The sequence below is a fragment of the Thunnus albacares genome, chromosome 1 (genome assembly GCF_914725855.1).
Source record: "Thunnus albacares chromosome 1, fThuAlb1.1, whole genome shotgun sequence".
Classification (NCBI taxonomy): domain Eukaryota; kingdom Metazoa; phylum Chordata; class Actinopteri; order Scombriformes; family Scombridae; genus Thunnus; species Thunnus albacares.
In genome coordinates, this window is record NC_058106.1 from 25,473,695 (window position 1) to 25,500,901 (window position 27,207).

A 27,207-nucleotide genomic window follows, 5' to 3' on the forward strand; every position below is an offset into this window, starting at 1 on the left:
TGGATTTGCTAGGCCAATATGACAGTGTCCTCAAGCTTCATATTGATGTAATCAAGGAAAAGTGAGCATCAAAGCAAAGACCCCAGATGTCTCTCCTTTCCAATACAAAACACAAAATGACCTTTTAAGAGCACTCAATATTTATGTGAAAGGAATCATCCAGAAGGAAGTGATGGAGGCATCGCTATTCTCCATTTTGCTTGATGAGACCACTGATGTGTCGCACATTAAGCAGGCATCCTTTGTTGTGTGCTATGTGACATCTGTGGGCAGGTATACAACGGGGCAGCCAACATGGTGTGTGAGTGGGCCTTACAAAGGGCTACAGTCCAGGATACAAAAGCAGAATGAAAAGGCACTGTATGTGCATGTGCATTGTTTAAACTCGGTTATAGTGGAGAGTGCAAAGTCAAGCATACACTTTGTGGATTTTTTCTTAGTGGCTGAAGAACTTTAGACTTTCATTGCCAACTCTCAAAAGCACCATGCGACATTTGTGGAGACGCAGATCCATCAATCCAAGTCAATGCATCCTCAAGCTACAGAAGCTCCAAGACACCTGTTGGAGCTGCAGGGAAAATGCCTTGAAGACAGTCAGAAAAGTCTTCCCTGCTGCAATGCAATACCTGAAGGATCTGAAGAAGTGTGAGCTACCTGATCTGGCTGCAGAAGAGGCAAAAATGCTGGTACACAGGATAAATTTTGAATTCTTCCTCTGTTTGGAAATTGCAACACCAGTGTTCCTGGAAACATCAATTGCTTCCGATGTACTCCAGCAGAAAGACCTAGACTTACCAGTTGCGTACTCTGTTTTCAATGGTGTCCTGAGGTGAGTGAAGGAGCTGGGGACCAATGACCAATTCACAGAGATTTTCCACAAAGCCACAATAACAGCAGAGGCAGTGGAAATTGACATGTATAAAGAGATTCCAGACCAAGGAAGATGCAGAAAAGTCCCTAGAAAATTCAAGTACAGCTCCATGTCAGCTACCAAGGACCACCAGGCTGTACTTCACCTTTCTAGACAAATTGAGACAGGACCTCAAGAGGCTCTGAGGTGAAGGACCCGGCACAGTGGAAGGACATTGGCCAGGGTCTCAAAACTATGCATTCACAGTGTGTGTTCTGTAGTTTCCAGGGGGAGGAGACCCAACTCCACAGAGGTGAGGACCACCAAGGTGATGCTGGATGTATTTAAAGAATTTGATGCTCACACTGTATTCCCCACACTGTTCAAGCTCATCAAAATATATGCCACCCTGCCTGTCTCAGCAGCAAATGTAAAACACTGTTTTTCAAAGCTGAAACTGGTAAAAACAAGGCTGACAGATCTCCTCCTACTGGCCATAGAAATAGTGATGCCTATTGACAACAATGAGGTCCTGAAGATTTTCATTGATATGGTCCCCAACAGGACAGAACTCCAGTGACTCAACTTTTTTAGGATATTGCATTTCTAGATCTGAACAGCACCACTGCTGTTTGGTCCATCGCAGCATTTTTGATGTCCATGATGTTTACTCATTAGTACTCTGCTTCGCATTGAATGAGAGCCAGAATGAAGAAATGGAAACATGGTATTTATTAGCTGAGTCAGCTCTGTTATCATTTGTAAGCCTTTACATTAAATTATTTTACACTCAGCAAACTTGATATATTTTTTGTTCAATAGCAATATGTTTCTGAAGGATAACTTCTTGGCTGCCTACAATTGTAGTTATTCTTGCAAAATTTTGAGTTATGCTCATGTTCATATAAAAGAACCAAATGTTTTTTATAGAGTTTATTTCAGTGGTGAAACTTTGAGAAGGATGCACAGTCATTTGAAATATGAAATGGTTCATAGTTGTGTACGTTGGGGGAAGGTTTTTATGCGACCACAAATCCAAATACACCAAAGTTGTGCCCCTTTTGGAACTAACTCTTACACCAACAGGTCATTCACATCTCATTCCCTCAAGCTGACTGCACTTCAACTGACTAACTATTTAAGGTTCAGCCACATTATACCTCTATCCTGCGTCTCCCATTCACTTCAACATATTCCAAGCTTCTGTAATGTCTAATTCAGATTCAATTTCCCTGTTTTAGTGCAACCTCTTGGCCAGCTTTGACAGATTCACAGGTCGGAGTGCATAAAATGGAGAAGTCATTATTTTAACAATGTGCCATTACCTTGTTTTGTTCAGCATTGCTCTCACCCACTTACTTTTTTGAGATTTGTCGTTATCAGGTTAATTTTGGTTATGTAATTTCTCCATATACCCAGAATTTCTCACAAATGGGGCTACTGCTAAAAACAACTAGTTATAACAAGAAAACTTAATGTAAAGAGAACATTTTCACTTAAAGACAACATACACTTTGTATTAATAATGAAAAAAACTCCTGTTATAGTGACATACTGGGGCATCCTGGGGGCTCAGGAGTCAAAGATACAATTGCAACGCCCTCGGTTTGATTCCAGACAGGGACCTTTGTTGCATATCCTCTCCTCTCTTCCTCTCTTTCCCCTTATTTCCTGTCACAACTCTACTCTCTCCTATCTAATAAAAGGAAAAATGTCAAATACTTATCATGAGATATTGAGAATTCCTTTTCCTTATTGTGGCAGATACTGTAGATATTTCCTGTTCTGAACAATTCCTCTCTAGTTTACTAATCAAACAACTTGAATAACTTTATCACCTTCTTTCTCTGACAGAGCTCCAGAGTAGACAGCATTGTGTCCACAAACTCATAATCACCTCTACTGTATATTGCCCAGCAAGAGCAGAATTTCAGTATGTATCAGCACTAAAGGAATTAAGACTTGATCATTTTATTCAAATTCTCACCCTTACCATATTCTGCGGCCTAGCACCGGGGAAACTGCTTTTCTAATTTCCCCTTCACATTTCACAGCCCTGAATTATAGCTGATTGCACTTTTACAATGCATTTTTTAAAGTTGATTTTAACAAGCCAGCTGTACAGCTTCCAAAACCACAAAACACACTGTGGGCGTGTTTGCAGGATATTACGAGATGCAGTCTACTTTTATATTCTCAAGAGGAAATCTTTCAATTTATAACAAGATACTTTTTTCCTTAGATTTCTTCATCATAACAAGAAAACGTTTCCTTCTTTTAGAACAACAAAGTTTTCTCATTTTAACACAGACATTTTTATTTAAATAATGACACACTTTGATGTTATAATGTGATAAGTCAGTTCAGTGCTGCCATTGGTAATATAATGTTTGTGGCTGGTGAACTTAAATTAGGTAAAATTATCTCTATAAATGTAATGCATGTAAACACCTCTGCCCTATATAAATGATCATGGTTTTGTTAGTGAGAATGCTTAGAAAGGCTGTGCAATAGAAAACAATAGGGAAAAGAGACTAAGAGAACTGGTTAACATTGTCATCTATCTGACCTAAAATTGAGAAAGTTAAAGTAACAGTCTTGAAGATCTCTGTTTCACTCTCTTTGGCAGCACCTATGGCGATAAGCGGTAATTGCAGGTGTGTTCTTGGATCTCACTCACCCAGAAATCCAAACAGTGTTGCCTGCGTGACACACACAAGTGAGCTGAAGAGCGAGTCTGTTGTGTTAGCGCCTCCTACCCTCTCTGGCGAACCAACCACTGCTGGGTGAAGGAAAACGCATCACTAACTGTCCACTGCCTTTAAATTTTTCTCGGGAATATCGCCACAGACACCCAGTTCATACTGCAAATGCAAGGGCTTTATCAGTGGGCCACAGGTTCCAACACCATTGTGTTACCTCATTCGGTGATGGATAGGTGTAGTGACTCAACAGATATATATTTAAATGAAAATATTCAATATTATTACTTTAAGTAAATTCTAATTAGACAAAATGACACATTAATGGTAGAGACAAAAAACAATGTAATGCAGGACAACTTTCAAATCAATTCAGAATGTGTGTGTGTGTGTGTGTGTGTGCACCTGTGTGTGCCAAAACGCCTCTTGATGCAAATTGTTGGCAGCTGCATGTATTGTGTGTCCTATTCTGAATCCATCTGAAAGGCTTTATCATATTAGGCTACCTCTATAGGTTATTATCATCAAAAGACACAGAGCGGGCAGTCGAGGCTCTGCGAGTTTGTAGACTAACCACAAAGAAAAGGAGAAAGAAAATAATGTAATGAGTCTGGTCCATGTGTAGGTCTACCTCGCCCAGACAACTCCATGGTCCCTGCGCTTCCAACATGTGCCTATTGTGCGCATTACCAAGGATGCACACACGCAGAGGACAGTACGCGCCCCTGGATGCGAGCTGCTGAAGTCGCAGCCACTCCACTCCATGTTTTGCCCTGCCCTTGTGCGCTCTGCTCGCTGTGCAGCGTGTCTCCGTTTCATTTTGCTTTCCTCGCACTGACACACACACACAGGGCTGCCGTGTGTGCGGGAGAAGTTGTTGGCACAGAGAGCACCAGCAGCAACTGTCTCTTCAAACGGATTTGTTCAAGCTGGGAGCAATCGGACTCACCGGGATCCTCTTTTCGAGGGGAAGAGACGAAGCTTTTTGCAATGAGGTGGACGTATCAGAATCTTAAGTGAGGAGTGATTTTTTTTGTTTTGTTTTTTGTTTCAGTGAACATCTGATATCCCGCTCACTGGAGAAATCTTTCGATCAGCCTTTTTTGGATTTCTTTCTCTGACGGAGCTCGCATTTCCCTGTGAAACATTATCAAGGATTTCACTGATGTGTGCGATGTGGAGACTGCAAGTCGCCTTATGTACTCTGTCGGTGCTGTCCCTGTCATTTGGTGGTGAAAGCAAAGCGCGGAGCTGCAGCGAGGTTAGACAAGCATATAACGCTAAAGGATTCAGCCTTGTCAATGTACCTCATCAGGAAATATCAGGTAGGGAAAACTGACAAATCATCGCAGCGTTTCGCCCCCCCTTTTCACCACGTGTCATCATGTCTTATTCCCCCCTCAAATCAAACCATGTCAGGATGATCAACACACATAACCTGAACTATGTGATCTTCGTCAAACCTTTGAGCATTTGAGCTTACTAACAGTCAGTTGAGTCGACCTAGGCATTATGATAAGTCTGCTATTCCCAAACGGTACGTGCATGTGATGGACTTTGTCAGAGCATTTGTCCGAACTATATCTTTATTCAGTCTGTGTGTTTTTTGATCTGAAGTATTTTTTTATAAATCAAAGGCTATATTGCGGTAGATTAGAACTATGTTAGATTTTTGTCATGTAAAGGTTAGTATTTCTCCTCTTTTTTCCACATTGCCTAATGATGAATCACAGGGAGCTGCATTTCATTCATTATCTCCCATTAAGTAGACACCAAACACTGGATTTAATACCCAGAATACATATATGCATATGATCCATCTGTGCAAAAAGCAGCAGTCATGTTGCTCTATAAGTATCTCTATAAATCACACACTAACCATTCCCATATGGCTACATTCTCAATCCTTTTACATTTTAGAAGCCACATTGACACCAGCATATTGTAAATTTGAGTAATAATGGCAAACAAACCAAATTCATCACCTCAGCACTCTCACCACCAAAGATGTCCGTCCTCCTATAGAGGTGACTTCACAGGTTATAAATATTAAAGACAACCCTTTTAATGGCACCAATGCCCCCATATGAGAGACTTCAGTATATAATTTTTTCTTGCAACCACCTACATCTAAAATCTTTTGCAAATAGAGCTGCCTCAATGGAGCCTGCTTTTGCAACAGTCACACCATAAGACACGTTGAGAAACTGGCAGCATACCTGTTGCTCATATTCAACAGAAGATCATGGAGCTTGTTGTGTTGTGTTTTGTCTAAATAGTGAGTACTGTTTACCAGTAGGGGGCTGTATGCACTCAGCACCAAATACTGTACTCCTTTTGCTGTGGATTTTTTTTTTCCGATATTCCTCAAGGCTAAAGCTTAGGTTTTAATTCATGCTCTTTGGTACAGCAGAGATATGGGGTTTTATTATCTCTTGTGTGGTGGTAATCACATTTATGGTCAAAGCAGGGAAGGAGATTAGTCAGTAAACATAGTCTGCTTCATGAGAGGGAAGAGGAGAACCAGAGAGGCCTGAAGTTAATCCTTCTATTGCCTCTTTCGGACAAAATAGAGACACTGTATTGGTAATTGGCAGTGTCAAGCAGTAATGATCATAGAGCCGCCTTATTTGGTTTTAACATGGTTTTTGGCTAGATGGGAATTTGATAGTTTTGTTGCTGATTGAATGTGTGAGTAAGTCTGTGTCTGTGTAACTTGTGTGTGTCTTATTAAGTTATTTTATACCGATTTAATCCAGGAATGTCAATTTTATGTGTTAAATTTTAAAGTTAATGCCCTTATTGACCATTCAGACCTTTTAAAAATTAATGCATCAATTTATGACTGGCTAGACCACAGAAAAAAATAGCATAATCTGTATGTCCTGAAAATACAGAAGGTAAGACTTTCACCAGCAAAAACTACTCCATGAACTGTAATGAAATCTAATAAGCAAAAGAGCTCTAGAATCAAAATAGATTAAATATTATGTACAGAATCTTTTCTTCATGAATACTTACATTATACACTTTTAAAGGTGCGATAAACTGATGAAATGTGACAAAGCAAGAGGAAAGATGGACATGTTGGCTTCTGATATTGCTCCCCTTTCCTTCTTGCCTTCAGGGTTGCAAAGGGATGGTATGTTAATGATTACAGCTTCGTTTAGTGGATCCAAATATGTGAAGTAGCCTTATTTCTTCATTTATTTTTCGACATGGCATGAATTCTTACTGTATCTATAATAAATGGTCATGTAGAGTCGGCTGATTGAAACATAAAACATGAAACAAGAACATGGTTAATTTCACATTTTTTTGATTAGCTAGTTTATATTTGTCATTCATACAATTCTATTAGTTTATTTTATGTATTCTGAGACAGTATCTTGGCCTTTACATGAGTTTTTATTTCAACTGACAGTTTTCATATGAGTGAAAATCATGCAGTCTTCCAGTATTTGACCACATAGTTTTTGTTGGCCTCACCCTGCCTGGAGCACTGGAAGGGTTCCAGTTACCATAACAAGAATTCAGATCGTGTCAGATAACTTTCTTTAAATAATTTGACAAAGTTTGACTTAATTTTATTAGACTACAAAAGTTTTCGGTGCTTATTTTTCTGTCTCATGTACAGTAACATGCCTCATCTACTTGCAACTTTCAGTTATTTACAACTAAACAATATTTATAATGTCTGACCATTTGACCACATTACACATCAACATGTTTTTGGGCCTGTGTCTCCAAATAACCTTTGCATAAATATGATGGAAGATAGATATAGGCCTCAGGAGATGGAATAGTAGAAAGCACTCAATTATACCTAATTATCTATGCTAATGCAAACGTGTGGTAAGCTGTATGAGCAGTGTTAGTGCTCATCCCTCCATCATGTGCTATGTCATGCTACTGCTGTACCTCTAGAGACAAACATGCACAGGTTTAATACTTCAGGTTGTAAAGTCCAATTTGCATCAGCTAATTATTTTGACAGCTCTCTGCCACAGACAAGCTGAGCTACATTCTTTAAGAGGTGACCAATAAAACATATATGTTTATACAGATGTTAGTTTGCAGAGAAAATAAAATAGGCAAGTTACTGAAGCCACAATTTAATTAAACTTAGATATCATGCATGCTAAATGTTTATTGAATTCAAATGTTTTTTTAAAAAGGTCAGAAATGAATAAATATGTATGTTTTGTTTGTGGAGTTCTGAATTGAAGTAGCTTTCTTCTCCGAGGCGTTTTTGTCAGCACATTTACACAGCTACTGTCTAAATTCTGCAGGCCATCCATTATTGAAATATTACAGCAGCATTTAAATGAGTCTCATGGGCTCCAGAGTCATAAAACTGATCCTGAACATAAAGAATCTGGTAAACCGTCAAGGATTACACGAGAAGATTCGGCCATTTCTTTGTAGCTTTTGCTATCCTTTTTCCAAATCTTTAAAGACTGTATGTATGTATGTATGTATGTATGCCATTCAATATATAACTACCCAGTATGGCTTTTATTCAGTTACTGAGTGGCTAGGCTAATAATAACCCCTCACAATTACAAATTTTACAGCAGTAGAAAGCAGAAACATTTGGTGCACAGTTTTCTGCTATCTCCGAGTTAGATTTACGTGTGTGGTTCCAACATGAAGAGTTGTAATGCATGCTCAGCATGCTTCTGTCATACTTACTGCTGTGCTTGGCAAATTGTCATCATACATACAGTACAGTTTTATTCTGGGATTGAAATAACTGTTTGTCGCTGATGCAGACATATTAAGGTAATTGGCAGAGCTGAGTGACTTAGATAGAGGTCACTTAATTTATTAAAAGAGTGCTACTTTCTCCTAAGGACTCTTGAGCTGGCGTACATTATGGGAGTGGTGGGAGGCAGAGGTCAGTAAGAAAAATCTTAACTGGCTTTAGACTAGTTTTCGTACAGTAAGAGGTCTCTCGGAAGTTTGCCAGTAGTCTTTTCAAAGAGCAGGTGGGTAGGACAGGCTGGTGGTGCTGAAATATACTGCACTATATGGGGTGAATCTGAAAAATGTCTCAAACTCGCTGGTGGACAGCTTCATTAAACTCCACCAGGTTGAGCTTGTGATTCCCCTGCTCTCATGTCCATGTTGTTAGTGTACCATCGCCTGGTGTGCTACACGGCAGTCAGCCAACAATACAGTACAGCCTGCCTGTGTGGATCACCCATGTGTGCATGTGTCAGACATTAGCTATGGTGTCACGCTCACAATGCTGCTTGATTGTCAGCCCTTTGTTCATAAACGCAACGGCTCCTGTACGCTTCAGTCAGGCCCTGCCATGGAGCTCTTGCTCCCAGGCTTTGCTGTTAATATCAACATCTACTTACACACAGCAGTTGGGATTCTCATGGGTGGACTCGGCTCTTTGCTACGGCTTTGAAACAAAATCACTTGATGTGCTGCGGTTCCTATTAATGCAGTGCCTGAGTCTTATATTTCCTTTCTCAAGAATAACAATTACCTTTGGGGTTCATCCGTAGCAACTTTAAAGAATATTATTTGATTTCTCTTAACAGAACAGTTATTAGCTGTTATACAATACAGCATAATTTTTCCTCATGTGAATTCTTGATGGTGCAACTCTCTCTCTCTGTTTATCACCGTGATCTGCAGTTGGCTGTTTGCAGGTTGTGAGATACATGTGGTTTCCCAGTTCCCTTAAACACAACCCAGATATCAGAGATCTTTGCTGTGTGTACTTAAATTAATGTGAGGACCCTTGTGGACCTTCAGTATACAACAGAGCTCCCATTGTAAACATTTGAGCTTACTTGATGCTGACATCACTTAAAGTAACCCATCTTACAACACCTATTAACATCTAAAGTTGACTAAGATGTACTTTATTAGAACTAAAATCTTACATTTATGTCTTCAAAGCAGGTTTAAATCCATATTTTTCCATATTGGACACGTTTTAGGGTGTCAGATTTAATTTGTTAAAATTGCAAATGATTCAAGGTGATGATACAGTTTATTCATAATTAAGGGTGTAAATACAGTTTATTAGTGTAGTGTTCCCTTAAGATTCCATTGCAAGAATCAGTATTTCAGGCTTTCAAGCTATTAAGCAATATCCTGTACCAGCACATATTGTTTGTCTCATCATTTCTGTCAGGAATTTTATAGGACACATAGGAAGATGCTGTTATAATCCAGTTATGATTAATCTTTTAGTGTCACATTTCTGCATATTGTCACAAAAGTATGTAATCAACATTCTGTTTGTTGCACTGATCAATTTTTAATTAATTTTATATGTAGGGCAGGTATGCAAAATAAATTTGGGAGTAATTTTCGATGTATTCTCAGCCAGATGCCTAATCACTAAATAATGGAATGACATGAAACTTTTAGTGAATGTGTGGGAATACGACTGTAAAAGCTCTAGCCTTGCAAATATCCATATAGAAACTCTGTGGGGCATTTTTTTCCAAAGCCCATTAAGATGCTCTTGGCTCTGCCAAATTGGAAATAAGTCTCTTGCCAGTCTGTATACATCTTCAGAGAGAGCAGTTAATGAGATGTGAGGGAGATTAGGCTGTGTGCGTGCGTGTCTGTGTATGTCTGTGTGTGTCTGTGTGTTTTTGTGTGTGTAGCAGTTTAGCCACACTTTCCAGGTCTTTCTCTTCAACACGTTCTCACTCCCACTTGTCACATACAGATGCTTGGTCAGGACCCTTTGACATCACTTTTTAATGCACTGGGTACCCCTTTAGCAACATTTTTCAATGTGCAGGGCCGTCCATTCACCTTAATATTAACCCTCCTGCAGCGCTATGCTATACGACGTTGTGAACATTAGTCTGGTGGGAGGACCGGAGGACACACTGCCCGGAAATATTATCCTCACAGTTAATTCCCGTGTTGAGGTTTTTTTTTAATGATATCCTCAACATTTCTCAACACAAAAACATGAAAGCGTCCTTGATAACTCAACAATAAAATAGGTTAATATTATGGCCATTGTTTTTTTTCTCCCTAGATTCTTAGAAATCAAGTTGGTTTTTTTTGTCTATTTTGGATAGCGGAATTACCCATGATCCTCAGCCACCTATGGAGCTATGGAGATGAAGACAGTCCGTTTTGTTACTTGTTATAAAAGTTTTATTTACTATTATATCTACAATTTACTTTTAACTACTGAATTTATTCCAAGATGATTCAGGTTTTATGGATGATTGAGTTTATTATACATTCACACATTTTGTTTACATTTCAATACACAGTGCAATATTTTGTTCCTGATTGTAACCACCAATTTTGAATACTATATAATGGTATACTGAATATAGGTTATGTTACGGCTTTAGCTGGTGTCTTCACCATTGTACCAGTGAGGCTCATTGATTTGACACACCAAGCCGGTGGAAAAATTGTATTTCACAGAAAAGAAACAGCGACATTTAGAAGCGATAGCCATAACACAACTCTGCAGTCTCGTTAATTAACTGAGAGAATATATTTAATTTATTTTGACTCAAAGGAACCATTGATGATAATCAAGACCAACATAATAAAATAATAAATAAATAATAATAATAATAAAATAAAGAAATAAAAACAAATATTAAATCTTGTGATTAAATGTTTATAGTAATAAAAAAAGAATGACAAATGATAAAAAAAACAATAGGCTACAGCTTCTGTGCTCCGGAGTCACGACTGACAGAAAAAAATGGTGCAGATGCAAAAGATACTTTCAATTGAAATAGCTACATTAGCTACATTACCATCTATTGTGGTAGAAAATGACAAAAGTGTTTTGTTTTTGACTGAGTGAGACAAGTTGTCTGCGTGGCACATGCAAATGACTTGGATTGTGAATCCTCCAGCTGCACTTTTACACCTCATTCAGATTTGGTGAATGAGAATGTTTGACACTTTTCCTGACCTGAAGAATGTGTCAGCCCTCTGCAGGCATTCATGCCTGAAATGCATATGGTCTGCAAGCTTCCTGGAAGCCCTCCTCAGCACCATGTATGGTGTTTTCTGAGTAGTGTGAAAAGCCTCCGGCTAGCGTAGGAGACTGCTATAGCACTTTTTCCAGTTTTCAATCAGCTGCTGGCCTAAATCAGTAATGGAGGGGGGATTAAGGATCTCTACCCTCTCAAGCCTTGAGAGGAACTAGAAAATAACAGCAATAAGTTAAAGGAAGGGTGTGATTGTATAGGGATTAGCATGGAGAGGAGTGGAGAGTTAAGAGAGAGCACAGAAAATAAGCTTGAAAATAAACAAATTAACTCAGTAAAATAGGGCATGAAGAGTATCCTTGACTAATTATGTAGTGAAATCATGACTTGGGTGGTAACTACAGTATGTGAGGTGAGAGGAACTCTGGGATAAGAGGAAGGAGTCAGGTAGGATGTAATCCATCTGAACTTGAGGGATTAGTGATCTGAATTGCTGTTTGTGTTGCGCAGAGGCACTGCTACATGATGCCTTTTATACTTGTTTGTACAAAAATGGAAGAAGCATTCAACTTTTCATCTCTAATAAATGCATCAGTGAAAATAAAACTGCCACAGGAGGTAACAGAAGTAAAAGTCACATGTGGTCTTCCTCCGCTGGGAAAAGTTTTTCCCTGAGGATTTCTCTGATGGTGGGCGAGGGTGGTGTGGGAATCTTATTGAGGGAGGTGGGGGTCACATTGACATATAATTGCTGACATGGGGGAATAGTGGGTGGGCATCCACGATTATAGTGTAGTCTGCCTGCTAATGTCTATGAAGGAGAGACCCTGAGGATTGATTTAAAGCCATATATAACATAATGTTTACTACTCAGACAACACTAATCACTTCTTCTATTTTCACCCTCTGGCCAAGAGGGTGTTTTCCTACCATTATTCATTATGTGTATTACACAACCAAGGCGTTCTGTTTTGTTTATGGTCGTTCTTTTTGCCCATAGAGCCTTTTTTGCCTCTGGAGGGTAGTCTCTGAATAGAAGTCCCAAGCTTGACACCAATGATAAGGCTCAGAGAGATGAGAGCCACAGTGTGCTGTGGGAAAACCCACATGGGTTTATCATATCGAGGTGTCAAGGATGCAAATAAATTTCACACTGGGGACTTTTTATTTTTGTTTTTCAGACACAGACAAGTACACATGGCTGAGGTGATTTGCTAAATAAGCCACCCCTCAGAGACTCGGAAGTAAACAAGCATTAAGCACAGATAAACATGATGTGCCAAAATTGTCATGGAAACATCAGATGCTGTCAACAAATGCAGACAACGATGGTGGCACAGGCGTTACAGACTTGACAAGGATGTTGTTGTGTTGAAAGAAACATAGACAGATTTTGCTACTGAAAGGCCTCTGTGGTGGTTTCAGTGTAGCAAAACCATGGGAGGCTTTTGATGTATCAGAATCAATAGTCCAGATGCTCCAACATGCAGACATTATTTTGTACAAACAAAGCCACAGCAGCACATCAATGGCTAACTTTAAGGCCTGTGAACATCATTCAGGGCTCTAAATATAGAGATACTTTTGTCACTGAATTGCTGAAGCAGGAAATTGACTATTTGAATATCATAATGCTTTTAACTCTCATTGACCAGTCAGAAAAAAACACACAATAACATAAACTTACGTGATGTAAGGAGTGGGTAAACAGTAATGTAAAGGGTAAACTGGTAATATTCTGTATATTTGTTAACAAATACCATGAAAATCCCAAAACCAACAGTATTTTAGTCTGTCTATCAATACTATCCAGTTTCCCCAGTCCATCTACCCATTTGTTCATACTGAAGACATAAACCTCTAAAATGAGTCATGGGGGCAACCTGGTAGCCGACTGGTTAAGAGGCAGTACCCCAATGTCTGCAGATTGACTCTGGCCGTGGACCTTCGTTGCATGTAATACCACTCTCTAATCCTTTTTACTGTCTCTCTGCACTCGAAACTGTCATATAAATGCCAAAAAATAATCTTCAGTAATCCATTTCAGGAATGTCCTAAAACAGCTGGCCTCTGTATTTTTTTACCAAATGTTACTTAAGTTGGTGCACTAGTGAGTAGCTTTCATACCTAATCTGCTTGGTTCAGTTTAAACAAACGCTGTTGTGTTTAGTTCAGTGCGTCTGGACCAGTGTTAAAGCTGTCAGTCAAATTCCAGTGCAGATGACACAACCATACCAGGATCACCTGATGAGAAGGGTCCACTTCCAAATAGCCTCTGGTACGCTTCATTTGCAGGGTGAAAGCAATGTTAAGAGAGCAATCTCCCGATCTCTATGCCTATATGTATGCGAAAACCCTTTGGTAACCATGGTAACACGTTTTGCCTGATCAATCAGAAAATAAAAGTGAGTTCAACCAGAGGTGTGTTTGACCTCATGTCCAACCTCATGTTCTCTAACAGTTCATCATTAAAGCGAATGAAACAAGTAAAATGTAGTGACCTCACAGTAACTACCCTCTGGTAATATTACGCTACAAAAGCCCAGTTTTTTTCCCATTTCTCTCTGTTAGTCACAATTTATGATACAAGGTCCAGCTTCAGTCTTGACCAATAATGCTCAAAGTCTAAGCTGAAAAAAATTGCTTTTTAACATTCTCATCATTTTGTGGACTACAGTTAATTGTATGTAAATAGGAAATATGAATGGAATAGTTATTTACACAAATGGAATAAGCATCTTCATTTGGATTATTGTGTTCATGTACTAAGTGACATAGATACATTTTTATTCTTTGATGCTTTGTGGGTGCTTGTGCATGATTTTTTTTTTTTTTTTTGCCCTGGAATGGTAGAGGGATGAAGCGATTGAGAAAAGAAAGGCTTTGTGCGTGCAGTAAGCTGCCTTTTTAAAGTTGGGTGTTGCTTCCGCTGCTCTCATTTCCAATATGCACTTGTTCACCATAAGACAACAGGAAAAACTGCTCTAATATTTATTCTGTGGTAGCATGGTGCAGTGCTTACCTAAAATGTGCAATCAGTAAATTAGTCTTCAAGTTCAATCATTATTTTCATGTCAGCAGCTTCTGCATCTGTCAAGTGAATAGATTATTATGGCTCACCAAGTAACAAGACGACAGACAGAGCCATCCTTCCAGCACTCCAGAAAGTATAAGGATTTGTTGCAAATTGTGTTTTCAAAGACCAGCATGTGTTAGCTTAATTGGACAAGACATGCAAGAAAAGCATGTTGTTCCAGTAATAAATTAGGAAATTTATACAGATTACACAAGTTCATGACCCAGTTTAGTGTGATCTTGTTTGCAGCTTTGAGGTGGAGAGACTAATTGAAGATCATTATTATTTTATGTTAATGCTAAAATGTAGAGGGCCAGTATTAACCCCAGGTCAGATTTCTGGGCTTTAATTATAACATTAAATAATAGGCTTTGCCATAAAATTCCTTAGGGGATATAATGACACTCCTAAATGTGTTAGAGGTCTGACCTATGTTCCCTCTCCCTGTGTTGCCTTTTTCCTCTGGTTTAGGCACTGTTGTTGCTTCCACTTGGTGATCTATGAGAGCCAAAATTATAATGGTGTAAGTAGATTTTATGATGATTGATTCCTGCAAAAAATATTAAATGTGCATTAACACTATATGAGAGTGAGAGAAGAATAGACACTGTAAAAAAATCTTGTTGTTTTAATGGAAAAAAAGTGGCAGCTGTGGTTGCAGAATAATTATGTAAAAATACAGTAAAAATGTAAACAACTTTACAGAACAGCCTGTAAATTTTACAGTTAAAACTGTAATTTACACTTTACTCAAAAGTTGTTTATAATGTAGCATCTTTTGCAGTATTAATGAGTATTAAAGAGTTTTACAGTGAAAGCGACATCTAAATATTGCAATTGAATTTACTGTAAAATTGATTTATTACAATTTAAAGGCATAAATATCTAATATCAATCAAACATAAACTGTTAAACTATCTAAAAGTATTTTCATTGCCTGTTATAGAAACTGTCTCTATACATTACAGGCAGATTGAACACTTCCATCTAGACAATTTTATTTAAACTGCACTGCCTTCTTATATGTTTGACGTTTACCAGAAATGTGAAAAATATAACCAGTGTACACAGATTAAGCATTTAAAAATTGAAAATCAAAGCTAGATATACCTCAAGAGTTACTGTACTGAAAGATTAAAATTTCTCAATGATAATTTCTCAACATACATATTTGTAATATGCACTTTACGAATATTAGAATAGAGAGCATGTGACTGATTAGTGATCATCTTATTGGAACTGAAAGGAAAGATGGAGAGAAAAAGAGGGAAAGAAACAAAGATGAGAGAAAGAAAGGAGTGAAAGGAAGAGGAAGAGAGGGCAAGAAAGATGGAGAAGACTTTACTTTTAAAAATGTCAATTGTCAGTACAATAAAGGGAATTTTTAGCATTTCCTGATTAGAATAAATAGAACAAATGTATATTCAAACAAGCTCTTCAAATTGAGTTACAGGAATGCAAATGAGGAAATACAAGAGCAGTAAAACTCAGTAAAATTTGCATTCAAACTCTAACGATTTTGTCTGAAACTTTTACTTACTTCGTAAGCTTGAAGAACTGAGCAGATAATAAGCCGAAACAAACCTTCCAACTGTGAGTGGGGCACATCATCAAATGCCATAAATCTTACTGAATTTAGTCCATATTCAGATGAAACACCACTCATGATCCAAATGCTCCTGAATCAAGGTAAGGACTCTAGGGTTCACTTGAAGATGGGATGTGTTTGTCTTCTCCACTTAAGTCTTTTTTTCTGGGTTGATGTAGAAAAAACACCTTGGGAAATAGAAGAAAAACAGATGGCTGTATTAATAATAAAATAGATTCATTAACAACAAAAAACATCAATCATCATTTTTTATTCAAGCTATTATTTTAAAGCCACTTATAATAGTGAAAAGGTAAAATGACAAGTCCCCCAACCCTCAAGTCACTGCAGCAGCTACTTTAGATTTGTTTCAAAGGACACACCTCTGCAGAAACTCCAGGGTTGATGCCACCTCTGATGGGTAATGGATGTGGAAGCAATAATAGCTCCCAAACATCATGCAGAGGGCAGAGACGAAGGAGGGGATGTTGTCGTGTACATTGTTTCGATCCACACTCAGCATGAACCGTCTTGAAGAATAGCAGAATCATCCTAAGAAGACAAAACAACAACATTAAAAAACATAATTCGAACAAAAAATGAAAACAAGACTTCTGTCCCTGAAACATTTCACAAAACAATGTGAGCATATACATTTTTAAATATTCAAGGTTAGTTAAATTGCTTACCATCAATACAGAAATCAGTGTATGTGCAGGTTCAGAGGAGAGAAATGTAAGGTCTTTTAAGGCCACTTTGACTAACCTTTAAGGGGACCTTTTATTATGCTTTTCCTTATTTTCAGTTATACGTTTATAATGTTACAGTGTCGGACGTTTGTATTAAATGTGGCCAAAGTAAAGGCCAAGCTGTTAATGAGACATTGCAACCTTGTAGTCAGCTTTATGTATATCCATCACAAAATACACAGCTGCATCATTTTGGATTAAAATAATGAGAAGTTCTTCAAACTCCATAGACTCATCATTTTTTGACACAAGGAAAAGCCCTTTTTATGTGATGTACCTTTATACTGTATGTCTCTGTAGAAACACTAGTAGTGTTTTCTGAAAAGCAAAAACTCTCTCACTGGGGCTGGGGTAAAAAATATAACTGTCTATGACTTGCAGAAGCTGAAAGATATGCCTGAAACATCTAATGTCTTTCAGACAAAGTTAGGCTGATGTTTTTAAGGTTTTTCAAATTCCCAGCACATCTCTTGAAGTAGCTGTGTTTACTTTCATTTCATGAAGGGGCCAAACTTCAAAATTAGTGCCGGATAGTGCTGCAAGAAATGGTGTTTTGGTTTTAGTGTACTCTCAGGAAATAAACACTTTCTAGATTCCAAATATTCTTGGATTGTAATGTTAAGATAGGCTTGCTTTGACAAGAAAATCTTTTGCGCACAAATCATATAAACAATATATTTAAACTGGAGAATTTGAAGATTTCACCACCTTTACTTATTCCACTTACCTCCAAATCTTTTAAATCCACAAACATCTCTGAGAAAAACTTAGCGAGTACATTTGCCACAGAAAGGTAGACTGCAACCACTCTGTGTTTTTTCTTAGCAGAGCCGTGGAGAGTGACAATTTCAAAAGCTTCCTGGTACAGAATTAACTTCAAGGATCCTGGATTTTCAATGAAGAACTGGTTGGACTTAAAGTTTCGTCCATCACTTATCTCACCAAAATCATCTAAGTCTGTTTCACAAGATTTTTGTGAAACTGAATTCTTCCATAATTCTGATTCTCATGAGCTATTTACTGTTTGAATCACAGGTATGTTGTAAGCATGATGAAACTTGAAAATCTACACATTAGAAAATCATAATAATGATTTTTCTTTCAATTCCAATATGTTGTGACAGGCAGGCAAAATAACTTTTTTGTCAATGTCCCAATATTTATGGGCCTAACTGTAAATCTGTAATTCATCTATCCACAATATTAACAACATACACCATGTTCACTGCAATCACCTGCACTTAGTTATGCAGTACATTTTATTTTGTGCTGGTAAGGAGCTGGTAGGCTGAAGCGCGGGGATGTGCTTCCCAAAGGAGGGGGTAATGTCATGGTGCAGGCCCATTCCCTCTAGAGAATAACAACTACGGATGATTTGATGCACAGGCCCTTGGCTAGTGGGATGAGTTGTTGGTTGAGTGGTTAGCGCAGTCGTCCGTGGTCTGGGAGACTGGGGTTTGAGACCTGTTGTGGGAGCATTTGCTACATTTACTGTCCTGCTTCACTTTAGTTAAAGCAAACAATGACCACTGATAATGACTTATAACCTGTTTGTAATGTATTATACCTGCCTATACCTCAGGAATTCATTACTTCACTTAAAGCAGCAAATGAGCACTTAGAGTAACTTATAATCACATTATAATGCTTTATAAAATGATCCTTGTAAAAAAAAAAAATTGTCAGTGAGTGACCAGCAATTGTGAAGTATTATGATACTAGACCTTGTAAGTCATTATAAAATGCTTTATAATGTGTTATGATTTTTGTAATAAAGCATTATGAATATTTATGAATGCTTATAACTTTAATTATAAAGTGAGTGCTATAAGCAGATTATAATGCATTATAAGTATGTATATAATGCATTATAGACATGGGCTTCATAGAAGGTGTTACCAAAAAATCTACCTGACAAAAAACATTATTTAACACTGTCATTTTGTAATTTTAACTGTGCTGTACTGCTTTTTGTATTACAGTTTATCTGTGTTTAAACTACAGTAATCTCTGAAGTCAAAGAAAAATTATTCTTTTAATATAGTCTTACTTTAAAATTAATAGTTGTGTTTGGTTCAGTATTTTGCAAAATATTACTGTAAATTAAACATTGCCTCATCGTTTTCTATTTACACTTTTTTGATGTCATGATTTACAGCACTTCACTGTTAATTTCACAGACATTTTTTACAGTGCAGAAAACATTTTGCTGCTATAGAAATACAGTTTAAAAAAATTCTGCTTTAACTACTCAGAGTTTTGCTCAAAAAATTGTTGAAGTATTTTATTACAGCAGCTAGCTGAATGTATTTTGCAATTAGGATGGTGCCGGGTATTACATTCAGTGATATTTGCTTGTAATGAAGCATGTTGGATGCACAACTTGCAAAATGCTGTAAAGTGACATCAGAATTCAGCTGGAACTAAAGAAGTATGGCAGTAGTGAACCACCAGTTCACTTAAATCACCTATCCTTGTGTCTGATGACAGTGTGGAGCAGTCTTGCAGGAAAAGATATTTGGACTCACTAGGCTCACACCACTGACTTGAACGGGGCCACATAGTGTATTTCCAGGGAGCCTTGCTGTCATGGCAAATGTGACAAGCTCATATAACCTTAATGTCAGGAAAGGACCAGTTTGAAGCCTCGCCGTCATGAGAATGTTGATGAGGCTTGAGAAAGAATATCTCCAGCCTCAGTAGTTTCAGTTTCATTAATTCAAGGCCTGTTAGAAAAGAGCTACAAGCATTTTGGGATGGCTTATAGAGAGTAATGGGTTGACAAGCTTATGTCCAGTGTTTACATCTTTTGCACCCTTGAATTTCTTCATGTGTCAAATGAAACATCTGCCATTGTGATGTTTCTTGGCACATCCTTGTTCTTTGGCTCCCGCAGAGTGCCAGAATCTGAAAAGAAGCCAGCCTCGTCTCCTGCTCCCAGAACCCCGCTGTTTCCTGTCCCCTGTGTAAGCTACCGGTAAATGAGTGGGCTGGTCATCTCGCACCCTGGGGCTCTACCTCGGGCTCTTCAGACCACCAGCTGTTGTGTTTACGACTGAGTCATGCACCAGTTAGCATGATGAATCCAGAGCATGAGTGCAAGGCTTTAACCTCACCGTATGTCTCTTCCTCTTCCTTCCCAGCCTCTAATAGGAAGCAAGTGTGGGGAACTGCAGTGGAACACTGATATAAATTATTGGGAGTATTTGGCAGTGTGCACTTTTTAGGCCATAACACTGCAGGGCACACTAACAAGATGTGATGGTATTTAGAAGTAAGCTATTTACACTTTATTACACTTCAAAATATGAAGTTCAAGGCTACATAAGCTGATAACTTATAAAATCGTGTTTTTTGAGTGTTTTACTTTTCTTCCTGTGATAATACTGTGTTGATTCTACATTTCCAGGACATAAACAAGAGACCACCAACTATGTTATATGATGCCAGCAGTAGAAGTAGAAATAAGAAATAAAAAAATAATTTTAGACAATTTAAGTATTTACATCAATTTTACAAAATATGTGTTTGTCAGTCACCACCTGCTCAGTAAAAAAAGATGCATTTTTTGCCAAAACCAGTTTTCATGCGGCCACAGCATGATTAATGGTGTTGTTTACTTACTTACTACTCGCCTGTTGCCATATTATTCCCGGTTATAATTATTCACCACATTTTTGTTCCAGTGAATGGGTTATGTTTTGTAAATAATTAATTCCTGACCACATAGATAAGCTCATATTCTTAAAAGAACCTGTTGGAGATCAGGGCAGTCATGTTCATTTGTAGGCCCCTTTTACTGGTACAACAATGTGAAAGGCTTTAAGAGCTGTATATGTATCTCATTGAATGTATGTCCTTCAGAAAAATCAGTACATTGCACATAATTATATTATGTTTAACTGTTTGAGCAGGATCAGGAGCAGGGTCAACAATTTCAAGTGGTGGCAGTATTTCATTTTCCATTGATACCTCATTTACTTGGGTTATGCTGTGAAAATAGCCGGTGTCAGATCTTTTACATGAAGCTTTAATCAAGGAAAAGCACGTTGAGTTCATCATTAAATGCTTAAGAAGCTGTAAGAGAGTTCTTTGTAAAACAACGTTATCATGACTTACATTTCCACTTAAGTATGGTCAAGTTAAGCTGGTTGGGTATTTACAAAATGAATTTGACAGTTTCCTAAACCTTTTCTACAAAATGTATAGAACATATATAGGGTAAAAACAAGCTGTAACCAGCCAGAGATTCCTATGATTCAGAAACAGCTTACAGGGCTGTATGTACCACCTCCTCCCACGGGTGTGATTTGGAAATTTGTATGCTATTATGTTCTTATTTCCACATACAGTGTTCGCCCCAGACTCAGGTGTAAATTATGTTTGAAAAATTGGTCACAGGCATTACCCATGGCATGAGGCTATACAATATATTGTAGTTCTGCTTTAATAGACTGCATGCATGACTGGGGCTAGTGGCCATAAGCTCCACTCAAGTGCCCGACTTGTACTTTGACATTTACCACAAGAGTCTCCAACCTGCCAGCACACATATTGGTTTCAGATACTAGGCAGGCATAAAGTTGAGAAACTGCAGACATGCTCATTAAAGCATTAATGCATAAAAAAGTTGAAAAAAAAAAAAAGTTGAGTTAAAATTAGTCAAGGAATTAAGGTGTCAGATGGGAGGAAAACTGTGGTTTATAAAAAGCTCAACATGAGTACTCCAACCTGTAAATCAGATGGAGTGAGCACGGCAGGTCATGTGCTTAGAAGATTTCAAACAGTATTTGAAGTTGCCTGACTACACTTGTTATTCACTGCTTGGGACCAGATTTAGACAAAAGAAATATGACTCAAAGAGGCTTTTTAGCAAATACTGTGTCTTTAATATACATTCTATATTAACAGTAGATATTATCCGTATTAAAAATAATATGAAAGTGTGACACCATTGCCTGTGTTAACAGTGTAACTTTTCCATGTTTATGTCATATCAGGGTTATCATAATTACCAGTTTCCAACTTGTAAATAGTGTTCACATAAACATCCAAGTTGTAATTAAACCTACAGTAGGAAGTATGAAACTCATATTTTTTGAAAGCTTTGATATATCCGACCTGGCACTTACTAATGTGGAAATGCCTGAAAACCAAACAAACAGGACGCCTTGTGTCAGCCAAGTCTGCCATTCAGGATAATTAAACACTAGCAAGTCGGAAACATGGGAATCTTTCCCATCCATCCATCTTGTAAGACCCCCCTTTCTTATGACTGACATGTGTGACTGTCTTCCACTTATTCTGTTGAATTCCCAGTGGTAATTTCCATGACCTTGCCTACAGTTTTTCATCATGTTGACAGATAATATTTGCATATAGTTTAGGTATGTATAAGTCAAAGCCCCACTCCACTCAAAAATGGGTTTTGCTTACTGTTCCTTCAGTCGGATGTTTCAGCTTCACTGTGCAGAATGATGTATGTGCAGAGTTTGACACGCCAAGGTTGTTTTTACATTAATCTGCTGAAGCAGGAAAGTTTCTATGTGCTCACTGAAAATCTGACTTTGAAGCACATACTTAAAAGCTGATTTTGTGACATCACAACCAGTTTGGAGCCCATCGTGGTCCAGTATTCAGCTTACACAAGTATGATATGGAAATCTGAAGCCTCAAGTGCAAATACACTGAGAACGGACTTAACAGTGCAGAGGGTGACATCTTGTATCCAGCAATTAAACTTGTGAAATGAGAAAGAATTGCATATTTATAGATTCTAGATTTTTTAATGAGAGAGAAGAGTAGATGTCATTTTAATTATTTTAACTCTTTTTTTGTGAAAAACTATATTAGAAATGATTTATTTTTCAAAGCAGAGTATTTTTATATATCTTAAAACCTGTGTTGAGGTATTCTTTAAATACGTAAAATGAGACTAACTTGACAGACTCTCTTGGGCACACTGTCTGTTATCATTGTGCATGACAGTAGCTTGTGATGTGGTAGCTTTTCCCTGCACACATCTTTGAATCATGATTCATGCCCATTGCCTACAATTTGAGATATTGCCTTTTCATATTTCCAACTCAGTAATAACATCTCATTTAGGCCGACTGGCAGGTGCAACTCTGTCACTGTGCAAAATGGAATGCCTCTAGCACTTGTCATCTTTGGAGAAATTCAGCAAAAGATATTTGGAGGAAGAAGGAAGAGAAACAACTATTTTTGCCCTTTGGGATTTCAGCCCAAACAAAATGTGTATTGTGCACCCTCGACTATACATTGGCAGGTAGTAAAAATACCTTTTTGATTAGACATACTGAACACACTGTTAATGTGATTAAAGGCTGCAACACTTTCTGTCCCAAACACCTGAGCTGCGGGGTAATACAGTGCATGGCATGTGTAGGAATATGGAAGTTCTAAGTTGAGAAAATGTAGTGCCAAAGGAAAGGGCCATCTGGCGGCAAGATGAAACGGTGAAAACATTCTAAATATCACATACACTTAAACTGCTATTGATTTTCATTAGGGGGGGCTTTTTTTAGGTGGCTAAAATACATTTTGCTGCTGGCGCCGTCCACAGCAGTTACATTGTTTCGCTTCTGTCCTAGTACTTCTGCCTGCCTCTCCAAACTGGGAGCGTGCCAACCCAAATCTACTGCATGTAATACACTGACTATGGATGTTCACGTCATACAACCTCACTTCAAAAAATATGAACTATCACTTTAACATCTATGAGAATCAATCATTTTATTATCTACCTGCCATGTTGTCAGTTAACATTGATGGAAGTCAGAGTTGATAATTGTAAACAAAACAGTCTGCACATTGTCTTAGACATGCAAAGAGCATTCATTAACACCTACACTGCTGTCATGTTTCAACTACCCAGGCTTTTTATCAGGCTAAAATGAGGCTAGAGCTGACAACAGATTGGCAAGTGCGCCATAAAATTATGATCTTCAGTAAATGTCTGATTTCAGTCAGGGCATTAAGCCCTACCTCACTGATTCACGCCACACTCTGAACCATATATTTATCCATCCATTACTGTCACGTAATTGTCCAACTCTGGAAGTTATCTGAAAGTTAGAAAATCCTTTAGCAGTCTCCAAGTGTGGCAACATATGGTCAGAGTGATTGTGGGAATTATCTGTGTCATCTTGTTTGGACATATTCAATTTGGGTCTCAAGCCCCGGTGGAAATAGTTGAAAGTGGGTGATTTGGGTGATGGAGAGGAGGTCCAGATGGCAAAGCAGCAGTAAGATCAATCGAGCTTGATGTATTTTCCCCACTTCAACATGCAGACAGATGTGATTTAACACAGTAATTGGGTTTACTTTCAGTTCGTGGATTTCTGTTGACAAGTAATAACACCTTAGTAAATGTGTGCAAACTTGCTTGTAAAAACTCAAAGCGTTCATTAATTTGTGTATTATTTCATCATAACTATTATCATCTCATCAGGTTTATCAGCTATCTTTTGGGTTTTGACTAAATATTACACACACAAACCCACTGTGGTTTTGTTCAGAATACCACCCACGTTCTTAAGAACTCTTAATACTTATATCAAGATTAAAATAAAAATACACTTCTAACCAAATTCATGACATTTTGGTCACTTATTTTATTAAAATGTTTCATGTCACCTCACAAATGTTCCTTTGATAGAATGCTACACACGTATTCAAAAGATACAACTCATTTCTTAACGTTCATCATTTAATACTTCCATGTGCTTTCAAAAGTACCTTACTTTTATCAACCACATAACTTAATTTACCTCCAATCATTTATAAATGAACACTTTTATAATTATGCAATCATTTGTGTGAGGTTAGAAGTCACGCTCTGATGTTCAGTATTTTTCATTTCTGAACTAAATCTTTGAGTAGAATGGATTGCAAGAGGTGATGAAATATATTATGTAGTTCATCATAAGCAGGAACGAGTTGGTAGCCTACTTTTGCTTTGAATTTTAAATACAACTCAGATGTGTTTAAAGGTGAGAGATGTCCCAATATGTCCAGGATGCCTTTGATTGTAGGGAAGTGATTTTAAAAGTTAACCTTTAAAGGAGAACATATCATCTGGAGTTTTAAGCTGACAACAGAGCCTGCAGATTTTACCTTATTTTTCTTAAAGCTATTTTTCCCTTTCATATAAAATGATAGAGTATTCATAGCATATTCCGTCATTCAACAACTCTTAATTCTCTTTGTGAATGGGATTGAGCTTTTTTGACCTCTAATCTAGGTCATGTCAGCTGAATAAAAGGCCCCTTATGTGCTGCAGCCCAAATAAAGGAAGGACAGTCATGGCCCAGATGTGAGAGGGGCCTAAGCTGTACCTGAGTCAATAGATCTCAAAGATAGAGGTGTCAACCTTTCTCAGGGAGCTGCGGCTCAGCCTGCCTTTTAGCTGAACTTTGCTGAACCATTTAGTCCAAAGAGAGCAGAGAGAGAGGGAGAGTAAAGGGACAAAGAGTGCCAGGAACTGTCATTTAGAGAATTTCTTGACTTTGATTATTTGATTATCTAAAACAAAAATTGCTACATTTTTTGTCAATCGACTAATTGTTTCCGCTTTATGCATGATAATTCTTTAGTCACAGATAGTAAAAGAAATATAACTTTGCTTTGATTGTTACTGTGCTGAAAGAATGCACTTAGTTGAGGTATGTGCAGTAAATCTCTATAAAGCAAGAGATGGATTTTGAACAGAATCAATGCTAGAAACGGGGAAAATAAGTCACAATTAAATTGAATTTTGGATATCGTCTGGAGACTTGGCTGAAGTAAACTCAACAGTTGAATTGAAGTGTCAAGAGTGTGAAACTGTTCCTGCAGCCCTGTGCCCTCATTTGAGGGCAATGAGTCTTTCGTGCACATTGGCGCTCTGTGGCAGCTGAACTATAAGAGCAGAGAAGAGGCAATATTCCAGAGGCAATTCTGAATGAGACTGGAGTTGGAATCTGCTGGTAGATCAATGATAATAAATGTGATTCATTCAAGATGGTGCTTCCCAGTTATTGAACTTGGCTCTGTGGTGTGAAAACCCTGCTAACAGCCGGCAGTCTATGTTATCCTGGAACCCGATAAAAACATACTCCATTTGATTTCAATCAAAATGTAGGTTTCTTGCATAATACCTGCACACATTAAACATAAACATGCTCTGTTAGGCTCTTTTTAGTAGTTCTCTGAAGTTGGAATAAAGCTCACCAGCTTAATACAATAGATGCTGCCACACGCTGCAGAAATTAATTTCATTTACTGCATCACTACACCTTTTTATGAATTTTCAGCATGGGTGAATAATACATTTTTCTCTCTTGACTTCATGATCTGTTGGCTTGTTTGGCATGAGGCTTTGGCGAGAATGTCCTCACTTTATAAATGCTGGCAAGAGTGGTCAAGGGATGTAGCAGATGGCATGGCCCATATGCAGTTTGCCCTTTGGCCAGGTAGACTAATGAATCCTTTTGGGAGTTAATCACACTGTCTGGCATCAGACCCTCTATGGGCATAGAACCCACTCTTTTCCCACAGCTGCCCTGAAATATTTTGGAGCTTTCACATTTCCCTGCAACATATGTTTATGGTTCTGGGGGATGAAATTGAAAAAAAAAAGTCTCTTTAGCATTTTAAATCTCCCAAGTAGAGGATGATGTAGGGGTCTTACAACTGTATGTATCCGTAGATGAAGGACCCCTTTGAATCAGTTCTTGACTTTTTTTTTTGTTTTCTTATCATACCGCTTTGTAAAACATAAGGAATTCTGTTTCCTTAGATCTTAAGGTGTGTATCTATAGTGTATTATCTATATTTGTGAACCCTTTAGACACTAGTATAAGTACATGAGAATTATCATAACAGACCATGTTTGTGTTTCATTAGATGTATTTTTTGAAAAATCACACATTTTTTGAACCTATTATCATGTTATTAAGACCTGTTTTTATTTTCATGTGTGTAAGCCACAGCTGTCAAAGGAAGCTCAAAGGAACCATATATATATATTGGTTTTCAGTTAATTAAACATTATTTCTTTATATTATTTTTTAAATAAATCAGTAAAAAATGAACCAATAGAAAGTCTCAACCTGCAGAGAAAAGGGTCAGTCAACTTTAAACCATGACAAAGAAGGAAAGTGCAGCAGTATGACGAGGGAGATGGGTTTACACCCTTTATTTCTCATTTTGATTATTGCATTAAATCTTCACTTTACTAGATCGACCATGTTGCAGTGGAAGCCCCAGGACCTTAACTTCAGC

General features: G+C 37.8%; 1 protein-coding gene across 1 annotated transcript in view; it reads left to right on the top strand.

The window, feature by feature from the left end:
• The first annotated feature begins 4,003 nt into the window (after positions 1-4,003).
• Positions 4,004-27,207, top strand: part of LOC122982566 (glypican-6-like) — a 167,996-nt gene continuing 144,792 nt past the window's right edge. Inside the window, exon 1 of the mRNA XM_044351953.1 lies at positions 4,004-4,877. Coding sequence (XP_044207888.1) covers positions 4,718-4,877 — 160 coding nt within the window. The 5' untranslated portion in view covers positions 4,004-4,717. The remainder of the gene's footprint in view (positions 4,878-27,207) is intronic.